Source organism: Pipistrellus kuhlii, unplaced genomic scaffold, assembly GCF_014108245.1.
Source record: "Pipistrellus kuhlii isolate mPipKuh1 unplaced genomic scaffold, mPipKuh1.p scaffold_m20_p_2, whole genome shotgun sequence".
In the NCBI taxonomy this organism is placed as follows: Eukaryota; Metazoa; Chordata; class Mammalia; order Chiroptera; family Vespertilionidae; genus Pipistrellus; species Pipistrellus kuhlii.
The window spans coordinates 92,241,251-92,265,899 of NW_023425515.1; the positions used below are offsets into that span (position 1 = coordinate 92,241,251).

General features: G+C 39.2%; 1 protein-coding gene across 1 annotated transcript; it reads right to left on the reverse strand.

Annotated features, from left to right (window-relative positions):
* Positions 1-3,887: 3,887 nt before the first annotated feature.
* Positions 3,888-23,412, reverse strand: SELENOT (selenoprotein T). The gene is made up of 6 exons (XM_036444746.2): positions 23,174-23,412; positions 14,581-14,691; positions 13,923-14,049; positions 8,656-8,743; positions 5,462-5,615; positions 3,888-4,624 (listed from the first exon to the last, which is right to left on the reverse strand). Exons 1-5 carry the CDS (start codon positions 23,308-23,310, stop codon positions 5,491-5,493), a joined length of 588 nt encoding a protein of 195 aa, XP_036300639.1. The 5' UTR covers positions 23,311-23,412; the 3' UTR covers positions 3,888-4,624; positions 5,462-5,490.
* Positions 23,413-24,649: the final 1,237 nt, after the last annotated feature.

Genomic DNA, 24,649 nt, shown 5'->3' on the forward strand with positions numbered 1-24,649 from the left:
GCCAAATTTTTAAAACTTAAACTTCTAATGCCAGTTCTTCAAAATAGACTCACCCAGGCCATGGTATTTTGTGGAAGAGCCACACTTAAGAGGCCAAAGAGCCGCATATGGCTCTCTAGCTGCAGTTTGCTGACCACGGCTCTAGAAAATCTAGCAATTCACACCAGTTATTTTACTAAAAAATTTAACATTTCCTTTTAAAACATCCATCCAGCCGAAACGGGTTTGGCTCAGTGGATAGAACATTGGCCTGTGGACTGAAGGGTCCCAGGTTCAATTCTGGTCGGGGACATGTACATTGGTTGCGGGCACAGGAGGCAGCTGGTCGATGTTTCTCTCTCATCGGTGTTTCTGGCTCTGTATCTCTCCCCCTTCCTCTCTGTAAAAAATCAGTAAAATATATTTTAATTAAAACATCCATCCAAAAATATATACAAAATACTAACCAAAGGTAAAAAAACATATCACATAAATTAATTGGAACAATGAAGTCCTCAACTTGTTTCCTTAGAAACATAATCTGTGATGAGAGAAGACTTGGCTTGGGGTGGTGCACACACAATTCAATATACAGATGATATATTATAGAATTATACACCTGAAACCTATGTGGTTGTATTAACCAGTATCACTCCAATAAATTCAATAAAAAATAAAAACATCTTACCTGAAATCAAATAATATAAAATGTCAAGTGTAATTGAAAATTTTTAAAATACATTAAAAAAGAAACACTCTTCCTCTCATCTCACTTTTTCTTTTGAGTTCCAATTTTATTGAATTTTTGTTTTTCTATAAAGATAAAAGAAAAAATTTCCTTCTGTCCCATGAACTAACTACATTTTCTTCCTGGTGAGTCCTAAGTCTGGTGTTCTCTGAGGTATAGTGCTCCTCGGTGTGGACCACAGACTGAGAGCATCCACACTATCAGGAAGCTTGGTTGAAATGCAAATTATCGGGTCCCAGTTCAGACCAACTGAATCAACACCTCTAAGGATGGGATCCAGGGATTTGTACCAATGATTTTTAGGCACACTCAATTTTAAAAACCACTGCTTGCTGGAGTATGCTTACAGTTACCACATGGTTTTCTTTTATCTTGTTCCTGCTTAACTTAGGCAACAGAAGAGATTCTATTGAGTCTTGATTGAGAGTGGATGACATAAGATTCATCCCACAGTAGGTGAGACCAGTTAATATTTTTCTTCGGGGTCCTTTTCAGAGCTAGATCTATTTCTATTTGCTTCTCTGCAGCCAAGAGAAAAGGAGCCAGGGACTGTAAAGAAAAAAAAAAACCTTGGCTGAAATTTTAAAAAATATCTGAACATTGTTCTCTCTTCTAGAACTATTAAATTGTCTATACCAGTTAAGAGGAAAACACCCTTATTTTATTTCTCTCCATATTTAGAGATGATAGTATGACTTTCTCAGAAATTGTGGATGTTGGAGGTAAAGATGAGAAATGGCTCATTTTTGTTCCACCGCCAGCACAGAAGCCACCAGAGCTGATGACAGCTCAGCAACACTGAAGCACAGTGGACTGCGGAGGAAGTAGTTTTAAGATCCAAGAGTAGTGGGAGTTGAGTGCCAGACTTTGGGTTAGCATGGGTTGATTTAAGAAGACATTACAGCCCTAGCTCCAGTGGTCAGCAAACCGCGGCTCTACACGGTAACATTTAGTCTAGTCCAGTGGTCGGCAAACTCATTAGTCAAAAGAGCCGCAAACCTCGGCTCATGAGCCACATGTGGCTGGCGAGCCACAGTTTGCCGACCACTGGACTAGCCAGTTTTGCACAGTGGATAGTCAGCCTGCGGACCAATGGGTCCTGGGTTTGATTCAGATCAAGGGCTCGTACCTTGGTTGCAGGCCCCTCCCCAGCCTGAGCCCTGATTGGGCTCATGCAGGAGGCAACCAATCAAGGTATTTCTCTCACATCGGTTAGGGTTAGGGTTAGGGTTGATGTTTCTCTCTCTCTTTCCCCCTCTCTTCCACTCTTCCTAAAAAAATCAATGGAAAAAATACCCTCAGGTGAGGATTAACAAAACCAAAACAAACAAAAAAAGAAGTCATTATAAAGTAAACATTATTTGAGGACACAAATTTTTACAACATAAAGTTTTCCAAATACGTTAACATATAAAGTGCTCTAGCATAGATTTAATTATAAAACGGAGGGGTTCCTTTCACATGAGCTTAATAAAAGTTTATTTTCACAATGTTTGAGAAGCCCCAAACTTCGCAATCCCTCAGATTTCTCTCATAAGATTTTTTAAAAGCTTTAAAATTAAGTATCAAATCATGCTTTAAAATTCTGTAGGCTATTTTTAAATCTAAATTTAAAATTATGACAATGATAAAATGCCAACAAAGTCCCAATCAAAAACATTCAAAATAAGAATTACCATTAGGATCCTGTTTTGTTTTAATACTTGTAAAGGCTGATCAACTGCTGATGTTGATGTTAGTGCCATAAGTAAATATCACATATATGTTTTGAAAACATATTTGTCTTGCACATCTTGATATTGAGGTATAAAGCCATGTTTTGCCAACTTTTTTTTTATTATTAATCTAACAAATAATTTCTCCGACAATAGTAGCTGTGGTAAAAACCCCAATAACATTAGCAAACTTGCTGTCATGTTCTATGGTCTTCTAATTAATAAGTACATAGACATTTATAAATTATAGAGCCACACAAATTTGCCATTAAAATTCTGAAATGTTAGGAATAAAACTATTGTATATTAGAAATAGCTTCATTTAAACTTTCCTTTTTTCCTTAAATTAGTCTTTTCATACTCATTCTTTCCATTTTCACTAAAACTCCATTAAGTCCTATATTTAAATATGGCCAAAGAAAAACAATATTGAGATGAATTATCAACAAAATAGCTGAGTTTTATCAGAGTGTAAGCGACTTAAAGTTATTCTCTAAAAGACAATTTATTCACCAAGGGCAAACATGGAAAAATTTAATCAAATCTTCAGTTTCTTCACGATTGACTTGACCTTCCAAGGCTCCAAGTTGAAAGGTCTAAATACCAAAAGATTAACTGTCATTAGTGGAATGTCCATCAGCTGAAGAAAGACCCTGGACACACTCAGCAGCGTGTTCAACTTGCAAAAGGTAGAAAGTTTGAGCTGGTACAAATCAAGTTAACAAGGTTTTAGCCCTAGTTGAAGATAGCAACATGTTATTACACCCGAAAAATAAAAATCTGTAAATCCCCAGGTTAAATTGTATGAAATTAGGTTAACAGTCTGCAGTCTTAATGAAAAGGATAAGCCATTGTAATCAATTTTCTGCAGGCTAACTTCCTGTCACCATGTTCCACCTGGAGGCTGTCACATCATGATCATTACCAGACATACATTCAGCAAATATTCAATGACAAAATATACAGTTGTGCTAAGTGTTTGTTTGGGGGACCCAATGTTGAATCATCTCCAAACTTTTCCATAAATCCCTTTACTTCCACTAGCACTTTTATTCCTATATGGAGGTTGCAGTATGTTATAACTGTTGCTGTATGACCTTTTTTCTACATCATGATCCTACTTTTGCTAAATTACTCTTAGAATCTCTTTAAACTCTGAAAAGATATTAAATTCACTTAATAAAAAATTTTCAATTTTGTCCCTCAAATAAAATTCTGGTATGTTAGGCAAGTTAAATTAGACAAGTGACCTCCATTCATCTAATATTAATGTTGTAAAGAAGTTCAACTAAACTTTCTTTAGATGAGTTTCAATTACCCTAAAAAATGGTAAGTGATCTATTATTTGTTGTAAATCTAAATCCCTAATGAAATTATTTGTAAATCAAAAACAAAAATTTAAACAGACGACGGTTAAATATAATGTTAACAGATACGCTGGGCAATAAATTCAAAGTTTTTATTTAACTTATATCTGATTAATTTTTATTGAGTTTACTATAAAGGCCCAGTTAATCAATTCATTAGATTGGTCAAGGCAAGACACTTGAACTATAACAGGATTTTAAAAGCAGTTGGTCTTTTAGTCATTTCTCTGGTATTCACACGCATGTGCGCACATACACACACAAACAAACTATTAGAGAACTTTCCATATACAATCTCCCCCCCATAATTCTGTATAATGTACTGTTCAAAATCTGCAGTATTTTGAAACCTATATAAGTAGGATATGACCAAATTAGAGATGTCTGATATACTCTTATAAAGTGAGAACTTCAGCTTATTTCCAAAAAGATCAATTCTAAACAATATAAAAGGAAAATACATATAAAATCACAACAGATTTAACAGACATCCTTGAAAAAAAAATTAAATTCTAACTCATTTTGCAATTTTTTCAAATATGACTAAGGAAGAATGGTACAAGTAGTAATGCTGACATTTTTAGAAAACTATTAACTCAGTGGATTGGGAAGAAAAATTCTATACAGTATTACTGCACTCCACGAATGTGCAGAATTCCAAAATGCGCCAGCACTAAAAACTGTCTTGCATCGAGGTTTTCCAAGAGGTACAACGAGCCTGCTAAGAAACATCTGGTCTGTACTAACAGTTTTCTGTCTTCAGTACAGGCCTTCATAATGTCAGTCACGCTGCTCTTGCAAAAATCCTGAAATGTCTGAAAGACATATAAGAAAAAGAATATTTTATTTCAAACTTCACTTGTAAAATTAACTTCTTGATCAGAAAAGAACTGAGAACATCTCTGCTAAGCAAAAGTTAATACCTCTCCACGTTCACACATATTTGCTTATAAATTCTCTATCTTGAGCATGGTAAAATAATTTTTATATTCTTAGGAACTAATTACTTGAAGGTAAGGAGAGAATCTATATATATAAAAGCCTAAGCGACCAAGCCTAAACAACCAGAACAACCGGTGGACCATTTGCTATGATGTGCATTGACCACCAGGGGGCAGATGTTCAATGCAAGAGTTGCCCCCTGGTGGTCAGTGCATTCCCACAGCCAACCTCCCACAGCCAGCCAACCTCCCCTGGTCCCTCCCCCTGGGTCAGCAAACAACCTGTGGTTCCTCCCTCCCCCCAGTCCAGCAGCCAGCAAGCCCCAGCTGGCCTGTCCCCGATAAGGACCAGGCAAGACAGTCCTGAAAGACCTAATTGCCAGCCAGGCCTATAGACCCCATCTGTGCATGCATTTCGTATACCAGGCCTCTAGTATAAATATAAACAAATAGTATAATATCAATTCTGGCCATTAGAAGGTAATAGTCAAAAATAATAATATCATAAGCCCAATTATTAAGCCTTGAAGATAACTTAATACAATCTTATTTGATCTCTTCTATTGATAAATTTTAATGAAGAAAACATCCATCTGTTAAATCCCAAGATGGAAACCTAATATCTAGTAAATGTAATATCTAGTATCTTGCTGATTCCTGATGCAAATAAATTAATACATATACACAGTTCTTATATTTTTAAGTACTTACAAAAGAGTTTTCAGTGCTGATAGGTGGGGCTATGATCGATGATGTGGGATTGAATCCATATGGACATTGAGCTTCATTTCATTGTCAAGAATTTGAACAAGCTGTTGCATGGATGGAAGGTGACCAGATTCCAGCTTAGACCATACAGGTACATCTATAAAAATAAATTGTACCAGCCTTCAAAATTAAACATGATTCTGTAATAAACATTCATTCTACAAATATTTACTGTCTATGTACACAACTAAGAATAAAAATGTGAGCAAAAGAATTAGGCTTCTTACTCTTAAAGAATTTATATTCTCGTAGGAGAATTGAAAAAAACTATACAAAGAGCTACAAAATCACAATTGTGTACTAAGAATTAAAACTAGAAGATGCTATGAGAGGGAGACCTGAGAAGCTGGAAAGGAGCCATTGCACTTACTTTGTTTGATTAATCCTCATCTGAGGATATTTTTTCATTGATTTTTAGGGAGAGTGGAAGAGAGAGGAAGAGAGAAACAATGATATGAAAAAAACACATCGAATGGTTGCCTCCTGCATGAGCTACAACCTGGGCCTGGGCCAGGGAGGAACCTGCACCAAGATACATGCCCTTGACTGGAATCAAACCCAGGACGCTTTGTTTGGATAGGCTGACGTTCTATCAACTGAGCCAACCTGGCTACGGAGCACCTACTATTATTATTATTATTTTAAATATATTTTATTGATTTTCCACAGAGAGGAAGGGAGAGGGATAGAGAGCTAGAAACATCAATGAGAGAGAAACATCGACCAGCTGCCTCCTGCACACCCCTCACCGGGGATTGCCCACAACCAATGTACATGCCCTTGACCAGAATCGAACCCGGGACCTTTCAGTCCACAGACCGACGCTCTATCCACTGAGCCAAATCGGTTTCGGCAGCACCTACTATTATTAAAAGGAGAGATTATAATTAAAAATGAGAGCTGAGCCCTGGCCAGTTGAATCCAGTGGCTAGAGCACATGTGTCAAACACAAGGCCCGCGGGCCAAATCCGTCCCGCCAGGCCTTGCAATGTGGCCCGCACCGCGCTGTCATCACTGCACTCCGCTGCGTTTCCATCACAATGACAGTTTATGACTGTTCAGTAAACCATTCGGCCCACGATTTAGGCTGGATTTTAGATTTTGGCCCCTTCTCTGATTGAGTTCGACACCCCTAGGCTAGAGCATCAGCTTGAGGAACAAAGTGTCATGGGTTCAATTCAGGTCAAGAATGTGTATCTCAGTTGAAGGTTGTCTGGCCCTATGGGAGAACATATGGGAGGCAGCCAATTGATGTGTGTCTCTCACATCAATGTTTCTCTCTCTCCCACTCCTCCCTCCCTTCCACTCTCCCTGGAAATCAATACAAAAAAATATCCTTAGGTGAGGATGAAAAATAAAAAAAGAAGTGACAGGTGAAATATAGAAGTGGTGTGGTATAAAGGAGGCTGGAGAGGTAGGCAGGAACTAAGTCAGAGATCAACAAACTGCAAAAGGACAGATAGTAAGCATTTTCAGCTCAAAAAGGTGTACAGTCTGTCACAGCTACTCAAATCTCTGGTGGCCTGAAAGCATACATATATGAATAGGCATGGCTGAGTTCCAATAAGACTTTGTTTACAAAACATGCAGCATAAGATATGTTCCACAAAGTCTTGGTTTGCTGATCCCTAGGCTACATCATACAGGGCCTTTTTGCCATCCATATTCTGGTCTTTATCTTGAGAACAAAGTAAAGACAGATAATGAATTGAGGCAGTGAAGCAAGAAGATGAAATAAGCATTTTTTAAAAATCACTCTATTTGGAGCAGGTATCAGCCAATTTTTCTATAAGAAGCCAGAAAGTAATTATTTCCAGCTTTATGGATCAAAATGCAAAATCAAGGATATTATATACCGTATTTTTCAGACCATAAGACGCACTTTTTTTCCCCCAGAAGTGGGGGGGAAAAGTCCCTGCGTCTTATGGTCCAAATATAGCCTACACATATACTTTAAAAAAAAAGTTTTTTTACTTGCCCGGCTCTGTGTGGTCTCTGTATGCTTGCCCGGCTCTAAAATGGTTCTAAATGCTGCTGTTTACTTTACAGGGTTGATTACATGTGTTTATGACTGTGATGTTGGGTTTAATGCACATGAAATATTTTAGGACACTATTTGTTTCAGAATCTTTTTTTCTTCATTTCCCTTCTCTAAAAACTGGTGCGTCTTATGGTCCGAAAAATACGGTAGGTACTTTTACATCTAGAGAGATAAAATTAAATTTCTAAATGTTTTTCATTGATGAAGCTCAAAACTTTAGGAATAAACACTAATTTGAATTTCATATAATTTCAAATATTCCTGTGATATTTTTAAACAATTAGAATATATAAAAACTATTGTTATCTTGAAATATAAGCCATATTTGCTAACCTCTGGTTAGACAATGTATTAGAGGGGAATTAGATAATTGTGGCTCAGACTAGAGTGGTGCAATGAAGATAAAAAGATGGAAGGATGGGGACTGATTTTTGAGAAATATAAAAAGTGGAATTGAGAAGATTTGGTAATCCTTGGTAATCCATTAGGGTATGGAGTGTAAGGGCAAAAGTGATTTTACCCTAGGTTTCTGACATGGGCAATTGGGCAGAATGATAATCGTGCCATTAAATAAATAAGAAATGCCAAGGAAAGAACAAACTGGAATATACAGGAATTACAGGAAGCAGAAGTAATCAAGAGTTTGTGAATAGAAGTTTAAGATTCTGGGGGTAGCATCTACAAGAGAGATCTAGAAGAGCTATACATTCAGGTGTCATTATGCAGATGTTATTTTTTTTTTACATATGTTTTTTATTGCTTTTTGAGAGAGAGAGGAAGGGAGAGGTAGAGAAGACGGAAATATCGATGATAGAGACACATCAATTGGCTGCCTCCTGCACACCCCCTTCTGGGGATAAAGCCCACAACCCGAGCATGTGCCTTGACTGGGAATTGGACCAGAGACTCTTGCTGCATGGGACGACAATCAATCCACTGAGTCATGCTGGCCAGGCCAGATATAATTTTAATGCCATTAAAGTAGATGAGGCCCATATAAAGAGATGATTTAGCATATTATGAAAACCAGAAAAGCCTGATGCTCACTATAAATCACCTAAAATTTATCACAGAATGCAAACTATTCAGAACTCACCATTCAAAGTTATTTCAAATGCACCTGTTGACATACACTGGTTCTCAATCATGTTGCTCAAGAAGAAAACCATCATACATGCATAGACCTAAAAGAAAATATAATTAAGTACAATGGCATGAAATTAAAACAGCATGGCAACTTAATACACAGTAACTTTAAGTAGTCTCATTTTTTTTTTTTTTTGGTACTTGCTATTTTTAATTCTATTTTAAAAGTTTCTATACAAACTATTACTGCTATCCCATATATATGTTCAATAACATACACAGAAAAAGAAAAATTCAATATTAATTCACAGCACCACACATGCTAAAGAACTTATATATGACCAGTGGCCTGGTGCATGAAATTCATGAACATTAAAAGGGAAGAGCCGAAACTGGTTTGGCTCAGTGGATAGAGCATTGGTCTGCGGACTGAAGGGTCCCAGGTTCGATTCCGGTCAGGGGCATGTACATTGGTTGCGGGCATATCCCCGGCATTTCTTATTTATTTAATGGCACGATTATCATTCTGCCCAATTGCCCATGTCAGAAACCTAGGGTAAAATCACTTTTGCCCTTACACTCCATACCCTAATGGATTACCAAGGATTACCAAATCTCAATTCCACTTTTTATATTTCTCAAAAATCAGTCCCCATCCTTCCATCTTTTTATCTTCATTGGCACCAATCTAGTCTGAGCCACAATTATCTAATTCCTAATCGACATTTATTTAATCGACATTTCTAGCTCTCTATCCCTTCCTTCCTCTCTGTGGAAAATCAATAAAAATATATTTTTTTAAAAAAGGGGAGGGGGGAGAGACCTAGACCCAGCTAGCCCCATCCCCGTTAAGCCCCACCAGCAGGGGAAACAGTGTCATGATCCTGCCTATCTGTGTGCACTTCACCGCGCATACAGCCCTGCCCACTCATACCTGCTGCACACACAGCCTCTTGCTGATGGGTTGTTAAGGCGTGAGGGTATCATTACTATTAGTATATTAGCTCTTTATTATATAGAATATTCATAATGTAGAGGCAGAATTTCTAGAGGTCTCTTAATAGTAAAGTTTAACAAAAGAATACCAGTGTAAGAAGGGTTCATTTGACCATTTTTATAATATAATGAGTGAATTCACAAGAGACTACTGATGCAACAATCAGCAACTCCATGTTTTGTTTTGTTTTTTATATATATATTTTATTGATTTTTTACAGAGAGGAAGGGAGAGAGATAGAGAGCTAGAAACGTCAATGAGAGAGAAACATCGACCAGCTGCCTCTTGCACACCCCCTACTGGAGATGTGCCTGCAACCAATGTACATGCCCTTGACCGGAATCGAATCTGGGACCTTTCAGTCCGCAGACCAACACTCGACCACTGAACCAAACCGGTTTCGGCAACTCCATGTTTTCAATACAACCTGCCCATGTTCCAAACAAATCGTTTTAAGTCAAACTGTGAAATATGTATTTGGTCTTCCTCTCAAGTTATAGCACAGAGAATCTAAAAACCTTGAAATTTTCACAGTGATGGGAATGGGAAAGGTGTCTTTTCTTATGTTAATGAAGTGATTTTTGAACAGTACCTAAGGATGGAACTGATTGCCAGGAAAGAGGAAAGCCAGCCAAGTGATTAGAGCATTGGACATTTCCATTTCAGGAAAAAGAAGAGGGTCAGGAGGCCAAATTAGTTGCCAATTGCCAATGATTTAATTAATCATGCTTATGTAATGAAGTCTCCACAAAAACCCAAAAGGACCTGGATTGAAGTTTCCAGGTTGGTGAACCTTTATGTAAATACCAGAGGCCCAGTGCCTGGCCTGTGCCCTCTTGCAGTTTGGGAGCCCCTGAAGGGAGCGGGCCTAAGCCATCAGTCAGATATCCCTAGAGCTGCCATGGAGGCAGGAGAGGCTCCTGCCACCACCACTGTGCTCACCAGCTGAGCCTGGTTCAGGGCTTCTGGTGGAGCAGCACTCCCCCTGTGGGAGCACACTAACCACCAGGGGGCAGCTCCTGCATTGAGCATCTGCCCCCTGGTGGTCAGTGCACATTATAGTGAGCAGTTGAGTGACTCTAGCATATCATTATCATATTATGCTTTGATTGGTTGAACAGCCAACTGGATGACCAAACACTTACCATATTAGGCTTTTATTATATAGGATTTACAAGGAAAAAGAAAAAAGATGAAAGAATGGTACGCCTGGAGAGTGCATGGATGCTCCCTTCCCATATATGCATTTCTTCCATCCTGGTTGTTTCTGAGATATCTTTTTACAATAAGCTAGTAATCTATGAACCCAAGAGACAAGCTAAGAAAAAAGTAGATAAGATAGCACAGGCATATCTAAGTGACCGCTACAACTAAATGACTGAACAACCGGCAGACTGGTCGCTCTAACGTGCACTGACCACCAGGGGTAAGACACTCAACACAGGAGTTGCCCCCTGGTGGTCAGTGTACTCCCACAGCCAACCTCCCATGGCCACTCCCCACTGCTGGCCAACTTCCTGCAATCCCTCCTCACACCCAATAGGCCCCTATAGGGACTGGGCAAGACTCCCCAATCTCCAGCCAGGCCGAGGGACCCCACCCAAGCACAAATTCGTGCACCAGGCCTCTAATATTAAATAACATTCATTTGCCTTGGAATGCAAATCTTTAGCCTTCCAAAAGATACAAGAAGCTCCCTGATGGACAGAGAGGTTTTAATTTAATGAAATCACCTGATTAAAAGAAAGATGAATAGGATGTCAAGTCACAGAAAAGTGTTTCAGAATAATAATTCAAAATGTCCATAGCAGATGAGAAAGCGTTTTCCTTGCCCTCCTTCCCCTTGAGCTATGTGGGTTTTGATTTCATAAACATTACCCGAGCATTTAGAAATAGAAGTCCAGGGGAAAAACACACAAGGAAGTTCATGTAAGCTATAGCTGTCAAGTACATTCATCTTCCACAGTAGATATCTATAGAAGTAAAATGCACTGAAGATATTTTAAAATCAACAGAATAAATGTAACAAAATATTATCAATAAGTACCGTATTTTTCGGACCATAAGACGCACTTTTTTCCCCCCAGAAGTGGGGGGATAAAGTCCCTGCGTCTTATGGTCCAAATATATCCTACACATATACTTTAAAAAAAAAGTTTTTTTACTTGCCCGGCTCTATGTGGTCTCTGTGTGCTTGCCCAGCTCTAAAATGGTTCTAAATGCTGCTGTTTACTTGTTCTAAATGCTGCTTGTTTTCTTTACAGGGTTGATTACATGTGTTTATGACTGTGATGTTGGGTTTTAATGCACATAAAATATTTTAGGACACTATTTGTTTCAGAATCTTTTTTTCTTCATTTCCCTTCTCTAAAAACTGGTGTGTCTTATGGTCCGAAGCGTCTTATGGTCCGAAAAATACGGTACTTAACTTCTAATTCTTAATCCTACAAGAAGCAATGTTTTGTTAGTAATAAGGCAGAGGTAGCACCTGAGGTTCCCTAAGGAAAAAAATGTACCGCAGGAGTCAGCTAAAGATAGACTCAGTCTAGAAATAAAGAACAAAACCACTTCTGACTCCAAAGGATAATGCTTCTTAGAAGGAAACTTGTGCAATCTCATCAAGAGAGAAATAAAACTTAGTCCCATTTCTTACAGCAGAAAGGAGGACCCTCCAGAAAATAAAAGTTTAAATAAAACAGATGGAAAGAGACTTAGAGAGAATTTCTGTATGCTGTGGCAGGACCCTACAAAGAAAAAAAGAAATAGCACAAAGTCTTATGCATATATTGATTGTTTCAGGTAATTTGCTAAACAGATTCCCTATTAACAGAAGACTCAAAGGACAAATAATAACAGAGTATGTGTGTATGTTTTGATAAGAACAATTTTAAAAAATCCCTTTTTTAACATGATTAAAATCATATCAGTAGGTATAAAAGGCATGCGTTATATATATACTAGAGGCCCAGTGCATGAATTCATGCACCAGTGGAGTCCCTCGGCCTGGCCTGTGGGATTGGGCCAAAACTGGCTCTCCAGCATACCCTGAGGAGTCTCAGATTCCAAGAGGGTGCAGGCCAGGCCAAGGGACCCCACTGATGCACAATCAGGGTTGGGAAGAGACGTAGGAGGTTGGCCAGCTGGGAAAGGACCATGGGAATGCTTCAGGGCATGTCTGGCCAATCTCGCTCAGTCCCGATCAACTGGACCCCAGCACCATGTTAACCTACTGGTCGCAGCATCTGCCCCCTAGTGGTCAGTGCACATCACAGCAAGCGGTTGAGCAGCATAAGCATTTCACTAGCATATTATGCTTTGATTGGTTGAACGGCCAACCAGTTGACTGCACACTTAACATATTAGGCTTTTATTATATAGGACCAGAGGCCCAATGCACAGATTTGTGCACGGGTGGGATTCGGGCCTATCTGAGGAGGAGACAGTGAGAGATTGGATGGCTGGCCACCTCAATTAAGGCCCAATCAGGGCTGGGCTGTCTGGGGGAAGGGGCCGAGAGCTATTGGCCAACATGCCCCATCCCCAATTCGGGTGGGAAAACCAAGGAGGGAGTCAGCCACTAGGTGAGGGGCTGTGGGAGATTGGACAGCCAGCCCCGTCCCCAATGTGGGTGGGGCCTACCTGGGGAGGGGCTGTTGGACAATCGGGATGGGTGGGCCTACTGAGGACAGGGCTTGCTGGGGCAAGGAGCTGCAGGAAGTTAGCTGGCCAGCCCCACCCCCAATGTGGGTGGGGCCTGCCTGGGGAGGGGCTATTGGACAATCGGGGTGGGTAGGCCAATGGGAGAGGGGGATGGCGGGGGGGGGGGGGCCACGGGAGGTTGGCCGGCTGGCCCCACCCCCAATTGGGCCAGTTCACTGGCCACAGTGGGCGTCATAGTGATAGGTCATTCCAGTGTTCCTGTTGCTGGCTTGTTATATATATAATGTATATATTATATATATATTATGTTTTGCTGGATATGATTAGCCTAATTATACAATCAAAATCAGGTTTTAAATTACTGTGTCCAGGTTCTACTGAAGTAATACTTCCCTATCCTTCAAATAATAAAAAAACTTAATCATTCTTACATAAATAGAAAAACTAAAGCCAAAAGAAGTTAAGTGCCTTGCCCAGAGACAAAAAGTGGTTTAAATTGAAAAAATATATGTAAACAGGTTAATCAGCAATAAGTACTTTTTTAAAAAAGGAAAACTCATTAAAACATATTCAGTGACAACCTAAAAACTTACAGTTGTCAAAGTTATTAAGTTACATACCTTATTTTCTTGGCCCCATTGCCAGATGCTAGGAGCTTGCATGCCAAAGAAAGCAAAAGGATCCTTGCCAACAATTATTAAGCCTATTAAAACTAGTTTGAAGATTGACAGGAAAGATGCTATGTGTCTATCAAGAGAAAAGAAAAATTCATCAGAAGCTGCAAATTCTCATTTATTTCAAAATTTCATTAACTCCAATGTATGTGTACAGATATTTTCTAGACACCAAATTTAAAGTTATTAATTATAACTAGTGAAAAAGATAGTGACTAGTTTATTGAATAGTTTTTAAATAAAAATGTTACATATTTTAAATCAATAAAAAATTCACTTATACTGGCCTTTAAAAAATACTATTATTTTAACAGTATAGAATTTTATGCCACTGACTAATTATAAAAATGTGGGAGTTCATGGTCTATCTCCACAATAACAATTAAAGAAAACACATCTTTTGAAGAATTGTCATCTAGAAAGTGATTCTCCTCTTCTCTTTTCCACAGAAAATTTCTTCTAAATTTGCTTTTTATGACCGTATTCTCTATGTATTGTTACAACCAACTAAGAAATGATAATAATCAAGAAAGTTAATTGAACCACTTCACAAAAGTTTATGAAGTCAAATTCTTTTCCCCCTAAGTCACTAAAATTTACTTACCTATATATTGGTTGAGGGAGGTAATTCTCTCCTTCAATGCGGATGTCTGGGTACCGCTGGCTAATAACCCGCATGTACTCCTCAAACACCCGCCTATAACCTCAGGAAACACTGCAGAAAAACAAAAGTGCTTCCTGTTAAGTGGTTTAAAATATACCTAGATTGTTTTTGCAGTTAGACAAAGCCTAAAATTACCAAGATTAAAAGTGTTTCTCAAGAACAGTCACAAATAAATAATGATTGATGCTGGGTAATGGGTATGGTGAAGTTTTTCCCCACAAACTTCACATATTTAAGTTACCTCAACCTCAAGTAAACCCTTCCATTAATATTTTGGACTTTATAAATTTGGGTTACTGTTGATCAACAGCAAATACTTACTCACACATGTCAGTGTACTTTGAGCTCTCTAATCAATTTGGCTTTTTAACAAAATCAATGACTACATAAACACTAAAATAAAAACAACTCTGATTCATCAGAAATAGGGACTTTTAAAAATGTGGACAAGAAACAAAAAAATACCACGGCAGGAGACATGGAACTCTGGTTCTTATTCCTCTTCTGCCCCTAACTAGGCAAACATACTTGTTTAATCACAATAAGAGGAGCTTAAATAACTTTTAGATCCCTTCTGACTTTAAAATTTAGTTCCACTTTGTGAAGGAAAACAAAGATTGGGAATATAATTTTCAACAATATGATAGTGATCCATACCATTAATCCAGAAATTAAGTCAACAGCACCCAATCAACTTCATTAAAATCTTCATTAAAATCTGCACTACTACATTATGGATATGATATTTGCTTCCCCAACAAGAAAAGGGGAAGAATGCCACCAATGCATTTGTAAGAGAGGAAAAAAGTATACTGATCAAAGCAACTGAAGACACAAAAAGATATCTCATGTTCATGAGTCAGAAGAATTAATATGGTTAAAATGTCCGCACTACTCAAAGCAATCTACAGATCCCTATCAAAATTCCAATGGCATTTTTCACAGAAATCAAACAATCCTAAAATTTTTATGAAACCACAAAAGACCCCAAATGGCCCAAATAATCTTCAAAAAGAAGAATAAAGCTGGAGGCATCATACTTCCTGATTTCAAATTATTTTACAAAGCCAGAGTAATCAAAACAGTATGATATTGGTGCGTTTTCTCTCCCTCCCAGATGCACCCTAGCACCTTGCTCTTTCCCCACTTCTTCCCTCACAGGTGTGCATCTCCTAAATTCTAAGGGTCCCCAAGAGACTTGCAACCAAGAGCAATGGAAAGCAGCAGCTCCTTCCAAGCTAACTCCCTGAACCTGATCCAAAGCTGCCTTTTCTCTGATTTTTCAATGAGATGACAGCAGTCCTGCCTTGGCTCACTTCTTTTCACTGTGACTTTTATTTCTCAGTGAGCCAAAGCAGCCCCATCCAGGCTGTCTCCTCTTGCTTCTTCTGCCCTAAGCCCCCCTTCCTTGTCTCACTGTCCCCAACTTTAATAAATAAATGTACTCTCAAAATTAAAAAATTACACACACACACACACACACACACACACACACACACACACACACGTGTGGCATTTGCATAAAAACACACATTCTAGCCAGTTTGGGTCGATGAATAGAGCATTGCCCACGAACTGAAGGGTCCCAGGTTCTATTCTGATCCAGGGCATGTATCTCAGTTTCAGGCTGGATCTCTGGCCCTGGTCAGGGTGCATGTGGGAGGCAACCAATAGATGTGTCTCTCTCACACCAATGTTTCTCTGTCTCTCTCCTTCTCCCTTCCTGGGTGAGGATTAACAAAAAAACAAAAACAGACACACAGATCAATGGGGACAGAATAGAGAGCCAACAAATAAACCCATATTTGGTCAATTAATTTAAAACAAATAAGCTAAGAACATTCAATGGAGAAAGGACAGTGTCTTCAAATAATGGTGTTGAGAAAACTAGACAGCCACATGCAAAGAATGAAACTGGATGACTACCTTACAACATACACAAAAATCAACTCAAAATGAACTAAAGACCTGAAATCATAAAATTCTAAAAAGAAAACCTAGGAGGGAAAGCTCCTTGACAACAACACTCCTGGCAATTATTTGGATTTTACACCAAAGCAAAGGCATCAAAAGCAAAAATAAACAAGTGGGACTACTTCAAATTAAAAAGCTTCTGCACAGCAAAGGAATCCATCAACAAAATAAAACGGCAACCTACAGGAGAAAATATTTTCAAATTAACTGGTAAGAGGTAAATATCTAAAATATATAAGGATCATACAACTCAATAACCAAAAAGTTAAGAAAAAGGCCCTGGTCGGGTGGCTCAGTTGGTTGGAGTGTCGTCCTGTACACCAAAAGGTTGTGGGTTTGATTCCCAATCAGGGCACATACCTAAGTTTCAGGTTCAATACTGATCAGGTTCATACAGGAGGCAGCAACTGATCAATGTTTCTCTCTTACATCTAAGGTTCTCTTTCTCGTTCTCTTTCTCTATCTCTCAAATCAATAAAATATAACCTCAAACTAAGGATTTTTTTTTTTAATGGACAAAGGACTTGAATAAACGGCCAACATACATGAAAAGGTGCTTAATATTACTAAATACGAGGGAAATGCAAATAAAAACCACAATGAGATAGCACATCACACCTGCAAGGATGTCTATCATAAATAACAAGGAGATAAGGTTTGGAAAGGACATGGAGAAAAGGAAACCCTGTACACTATTAGTGGAAATGTAAACTGGTGCAGCCACTACAAAACAGTACATAGGTTCCTTAAAATATTAAAAATAGAACTACCATTTGATAAAGTCACCTCACTTCTGGGTATATATTTGAAATAAATCACTATCTCTAAGAAATATTTGCACCCCCATGTTCACTGCACCATTATTTACAATAGCCAAGACATGGAAACAACTATGCCCAATGAATGAATGAATGAAAGCATGGCACAGGCCCAGCCCATTGGCTCAGTGGTTGAACGTCAATCTAGAAACCGGTCACTGTTTGATTCCTGGGCAGGGTACATGTCCGACTGTAAGCTTGATCCCAAGGAGAGGACACACAGAAGTCAGCCAGTTGATGGTTCTCTCTCATCTCTGATGTTTCTATCTCTCTCTCCCTCTCCCTTCCTCTATGAAATAAAAAAAATATTTTTAAAAAAACATGGTACATATGATACAATGAAATATTATTCAGCCAAAGAAAAAGGAAACACTGCAGTTTGGAATAACACAGATGGACCTTGACCACATTATGCTAAGTGAAATAAGTTAGAGAAATACGATTATTATAGATTCCACATATAAGTAAGATCTAAAAAAATGGAACCCGCCCAATTAGTGTGGCTCAGTGGTTGAGCATCAACCTATGAACCAGTTCACAGTTTGAGTCCTTGTCAGGGCACACACCTGGATAGCCGGCTTGGTCCCCAGTCGTGTGTGTGTGTGTGTGTGTGTGTGTGTGAGAGGCAGCCAATCCATGAATTCCTTCTCATCCCTGATGTTTCTCTCTCTCTCCCTCTTCCTTCCTGAAATCAATAAAAATATTTCTAAAAAAAAAAAGATAAAAAGTTGAACTCATAGACAGAGTAGATTGGTGGTGGCAAGGTAGTGGGGATTGGGAAAATGGGGAGATGCTGGTGAAAGGACGAAAATTTCCAGTTTTAAAATGAATAAATTCTGGGAATCAAATGTATAACGTGATGACTATTATGAGCAATACTGCACTGTACACTTGAAAGTTGCTAAGAATAGATATTAAATGTTCTCACCACAATGAAGATAATTATATGAGATGAAGTGTTAACTAACCTTTTGTAGTGTTTCACAACATATCTTGAATATGTATATCAAATTATCGCCTTCAGTATACAAAATTTCTATCTGTCAATTACACTTCAGTAAAACTGGGAAGGGGAAGGTAGATAGTACCATCATATCAACAGGAGAGCTTACAAATCCAGGTAAGATTAAGTAGTTAAATACATTAAGTTCTAAGTTAAGGAACACATAAATATAAAGCAATGAAGATACCACTTGGTACAGAGAAAACAGGATTAGCAATTAAGTTATAGTAGAATAAAACCTCAGATGACAGTTTTTAATTACAGTCATCAATGAAAAATGCCAACTATCATCATCAACCCCAGAAAAGGGCATCAAGTTTATATCTGACAGGGTGAGACAGTCCAACTATCAATAGATCTCAACTTAAAAAAACTCACTTTTAAAAAAAGAGAGAAGTTCAGTCTTTCTTAACAATTAATACTTCCTCTATATTTAGAATAAAAATTCCATGAAATATATGTCACTAAAAAATAAGAATTTTTTTCAAAGGGAGACAAATCTCCACAGCTAAGTTCTCGAAATAACTTATAAATCTCTAGATACCTTATCTTAACTATGCATTCACCTTACCTAATATTTTCTTATTACTGTTCTTAGATTCACCAAATATTTTATTTTGCCACAACTGTGTTTTCTGTATGAAATTTTAATGATGCTTCTATTATACAAATAACCTAGATTACCCAGGTACCTATCTACCTTTAAACCAAGAAATGCCACCTGAGTTCAATGCCCAAGTTTGCATTGGTGTTTACAATGAAGCTGATTATTTAAAATAACAGTATCTAACTTTTAATGCAGTATTTTCAGAACTAGAGACCTAATCGAGTTGAAACTTCTTTTTTTATAGATGAATGGAAAAACATGAAGCCCAGAGAGATCAAGTGACTTTTCCATGGTTATACATCCATGTATCATTTATTAATTCACTCAAATATTTATTGAATGCCCACTATATTTGTCTTCAGACTCATAAAGAAAAACCAAGGAACTTTTTCTCTACATAATTGTTTTCCTCAAAATAATTTCTTTCTTTTAAAAAATATTTTTCTATTGATTTCAGAGAGGAAGGGAGAGGGATAGATGGGAACATCAATAATGAGAATCACTGATTGGCTGCCTCCTGCACACCCACACTGGAGATCACCCAGGCATAGTCCCTGAACTCCTGGTTCCTAGGTCGACATTCCACCACTGAGCCATGCTGGCTGGGCACAAAACAATTTTTCTGTTTTGAAATAGCAATTAAGACTGCTGATGGGATATAAAACATATATAGTGTTTATCGAGGTGGGCAAAATGTTAAATTACAGGCAAACACACATTGGTAAGGAGCAGTAGTCATTCCATAACAACTATCATATCCATAACTTTCAAGTTATTCCATTCTTTCTGGGTCAGTGAATAAAACTATGACTTCCAGTATACAACCAACAAATAAGTATCTAAACAAGCTAAAAATGTTGCAATAGCTGCCCATTTCTTCTGCCCCTTAAAAAGTAAATTTAAACTTTGGAAAAAATCTTAAAGTTAAGTCCTAATCACTTTGCAAATCTAGTATATGAAATATCTTACTTATGGAGTCAACTTTTGCAACTGCTCAATCTAAAATATTTTTCACAATACTTTTTTAAAAGAACTTGCATATAAATTAGGTGATTTGTGTATAATGAATAGCAAGGAAATTTAGGAAATACAGAAAAATCCTTTGTCCATGCTATTTTGAATAGATTCTGGGCTTTTTAAAGACTGTCATGTTTTTCAGTCTCCTAATTCATGGTGCCAACCAACCCACTTTTCCCTTTTCTTCTTCTTATTCTTTTTGTTGTTGTTGTTGTTTTTAATCCTTACCCCAGGATATTTTCCCCATTGGTACTCAGAGAGAGTGGGAAGGGGAAAGAGGGGAGAGACTAAAGTAAACATCATGTGAGTTATACCAATTGTTTGTTCCGGCCACAAGCAAGTATTGAACAATTATTTTTTTTAAATATATCTTTATTGATTTTTCACAGAGAGGAAGGGAGAGGGATAGACAGTTAGAAACATCCATGAGAGAGAGACATCGATCAGCTGCCTCCTGCACACCCCCTACTAGGGATGTGCCCACAACCAAGGTACATGCCCTTGACCGGAATCGAACCCGGGACCCTTCAGTCTGCAGGCCGATGCTCTATCCACTGAGCCAAACTGGCTTTGGCAGTATTGAACAATTATTTATTGAAATAATATTGATGGTAGAATAGGAAAGTTTGTTTTAAGCTATTTTGCACAATGATCTTTGTCCCTTTAATTCCATTTGTGTGTTGTATTGCTCTTTTGTTCTATTAGCAATTACAAATGTGTACAATTAACAGATGATCTATTGAACTAAAGTTAGAGTACTCAAGAAATATAAAATAAGGAAAAAAACCTGAAAGGAAGGTAAAAATTAGTTATCTTTTGCTAACAGTGGTGATTAGTGAACAACTGCATTTTACAGCACTTAGATTTCAAATAAAATTATTTTTATTTTTTATTTTATTGATTTTGTACAGAGAGGAAGGGAGAGAGATAGAGAGTTAGAAACATCGATGAGAGAGAGTCATCGATCAGCTGCCTCTTGCATACCCCCTACTGGGGATATGCCCGCAACCAAGGTACACGCCCTTGACCGGAATCAAACCCGGGACCTTTCAGTCCCCAAGCCGAAGCTCTATCCATTGAGCCAAACCGGTCCCGGCAGATTTCAAATAAAATTAAAAAAATTTTCACATATTTAACCTCAATTGTCTTAGCTTCCTCTCCTTTCCCAATATTGCAAATGAATGTCCAAAACATTCCACCAAAACTAATATTCACCTTATTACATACAGATTAATCTCTTGGGGGAGGGGGGGAGTAACAAACAAGCTATACTTATATTTGATAGGATAATTAATAAAGTTATTTCTCATCTACATATTTAAACACACACACACACACACACACACACACACACACACACACACACGATCATGTGCTGACTGTAGAGCTTGCCAGGGGTCCAGTATTACCACCTGACAAACTCCAGGACTCACTGCCCCCAGAAGAAAGGTGACAAATGTGAGGGCACTGGGCCTTTCTTCTCCCCAGGGTCTGAGAGACCCTTAATCTATTCTAATCTATTCTAGATCCCAGAAATCGGGGAAAGAGTGGGTTCTTTTGGTACTGATGACTTGATCCTGTGGTTCACCTTAGGCCGTGCTGCTCGCTGCCTGACTATTCCCTCCGAGGGACTGACTCCTAGCTTGAGGCCTAGACTGTTCCTCTTGGCAGGTAGGCTCTCACATAGGGTTCTTCACTTACTAGCATTCCCCATCACAGGGGCCAGGAAGGATTATCACAGCCCCTCCCCTACATGACGGTATTGGCCTAACACAGGGAATTCCTTGCCCTGATACCTTCCCACACCCAGAGAAATAACCCTCAATTTTTAAATTTTTGTTTAAAATAAAGTCCTTAGTTAGCCATGAAAAACAAAAAACAAACCTAAAGCACTTTTAATATGCTTAGGGTGAATGAAAACTCTTATTAGACTTTTGGGACAAGTTTGTTCTTACAGCAAAAAAAGAAACAAAAATTAAGTATCAAAAGTTCAAATGAGCCCTGACCGGTTTGGCTCAGTGGATAGAGCGTTGGCTTGTGGACTCAAGGGTCCCAGGTTCGATTCCTGTCAAGGACATGTACTTTGGTTGCTGGCACATTCCCAGTAGGGGGTGTGCAGGAGGCAGCTGATCGGTGTTTCTATCTCATCGATGTTTCTAACTCTCCCTCTCCCTTCCTCTCTGTAAAAAATCAATAAAATATATATTTTTTAAAAGTCACCTTTTTACAATACAGGATTCTAATTTCTGTGTTTTTACAATTGTTTATTTAATGAGTCTTTCAAACCTCAGACCCCATTTACCTTATTATACTGCATTACTGCTCTGATTCTCATACATACATTGGTAAAAACAAAATCACGTTAAGTACAATGTCGAAAACTGCTGGGATTTTTTTTTCTTCTTTCTATTTCTCTGAAGAGAAAACTGAAAGGTACAAAGGTAACTCTTTGGAGGCAGGTGTAGGGAAAAAGGGTGAAGACCCAGTTGTCTCGGAGAGGACGGTTGTCAGAAGAGCAATGTGCTGCTGCTCTCTCACACTTTGGAAATTGCAAACCGCCCGCTCCACGCCCTCCGGCTGTCAGCTCTGCTCCCTCACTCGAGCTCCGGCGGGTAAAAGGCATGTATCACTCGCGGGTCCCCCCAACGACCCGAATTAACCTTCACCCAGCGGGGCAATGAGGCTGCCGGGCACAGCCCTGGGGAGAGGTAGGAAGAGACCTGGCGGCGAGCGCTAGGAGCGCCTCGGCCAACGCCGCGCCCACTCCCGCCCGGCTCCGCAGGCAGCCAGGGCCGCCACGGGCGGGACCCCGCCAACGGGTCCTCGGTACGGACAAGGGTCCCCACGCCCTCGCCTTTCAGGATCTAACCTTCTCGTGCCCTCCCTTCCGCATTCCCACCATTCTAGGAACCAAAATAGAAGTGAGCAGTTGTGCCTGGAGGGAAGGAAGGAGGCTTAGCCGGGCTGGGAAGGGCCCCGGGAAGGCCGGCTGAGGAAGGCTGCTGGCGCTGATCTTCCATCCGGGGGAGGGCCAGTCCGCTAGGCCGCGAAGCCGGGGACTCGCGTAGCGAGCGACACCGAGCGGAGGCGCGGCGGGGCGACGCACGTACTCACCAAATCTGGAACTTGAGCAGCGGGCCAGTGGCGTACTGCATCTTTAATCTCTTGCTGGGCACGCCGCCCAGGTTGGCCGAAGCATCGCTCCGGGCCAGCGCGGACGCCGCCACCAGGAGTAATAGCAAAAGCCTCATCTTACTCGAGCTGCCACTTCTGCCGCAGTCAGCCTGAGACTGCAGCCAGCCAAGGCCCAGCAGGAGCCGGGAGCAGCTCCCACGGCGCAGGCGCGGTCCGCCAAATTCGGGAAGGAAGGCAGGAATGCGCCTGCGCGGCCCGATGCCTGCGCATGCGCCGGGAGGGAGAATGACTTGTTTCACTGTGCGGCGCCACCATCTTGGTTGTGTGCGTAGACGCAGCGGTGAAAGGAGAGAAGCAGAGAGGGAAAGTATCAGCTGGTGGGATGTTCGAGTAGCCTATTAATTGTAGCTCCTGGCACACTGTTTCTTACTGGACAGACTTGATTCAAGTGTGGGAGAGAAAAAAGAAAGCCCAAGCCCTCATAATCGGAATGCATAACAGTTCAGTGCCTTGCTATGGAGTTTTATTTGATCTTATAATATTGCTCTCTCGTAAAATAATTTTTTTTAAAGAACTTTGGAAATTTTCAATTGTATACAAGAACAAAATGACCGTAATGACTTTTAAGACTTACTGGTATTTTTACTATTTGATTGTCTATAGCTCTAACTTCTCCCCCAAGGGAAGCAAATATCATCATATCATTTCAACCATAGATATTTAAGCATTTACTTATTTAAAAAAGAAGAAGCAGAAGAAGAAGAAGAAGAAGAAGAAGAAGAAGAAGAAGAACACTATTCTTTAAAAATAACCTGACCACAATACTATTATCCCACCTTTAAAAAGTTATTGTTAATATCAAATATCCAGTCACTGTTCAGATATCTCCTGTTTTAGTAAATATTTACTTTTCTGTTGTTCATTTACTCAGATCAGGACCAAAACAAAATTAATCCATTGTCATTAGTTAATAAGTCTTTTGGTCCTGTCAAAACCTTGAAGTCCAAGAATACACCAGAAATTGAAAAAAAGTTTCCTATATTATTCATTGCAGCAAAGGGGAACACACACCCCTGGGAACCAAGGGCAGTCTCAGTAACAGGGTGTTAGAAAGATGGTCCTATTTGGGCTTTGATTGGATGATTTGGGAACAGTGTCGGGGCGTAGCAATGGAAAATTTGGTCATACCTTTAAAAAGAAGTCTCAGTATTAACAAGCATTGGTAGTTCTGGTTCATTTAGCCCCGGTATTGCAATCATGAAATACATCAGATATGAGTTGGGGGAACAGTTGAATAAGAAGTTCTCAATAAATGTATGTACAATGCATATAAGTACAACCAATGGACATAAAACTTTGGGGAGGGAGGGGATGTGTAGGAGGGAGGGAGGGGGGCAAAAAAAATCAATAAAATATGTAAAAATAAATAAATAAATAAATAAATGGTTTAAAAAA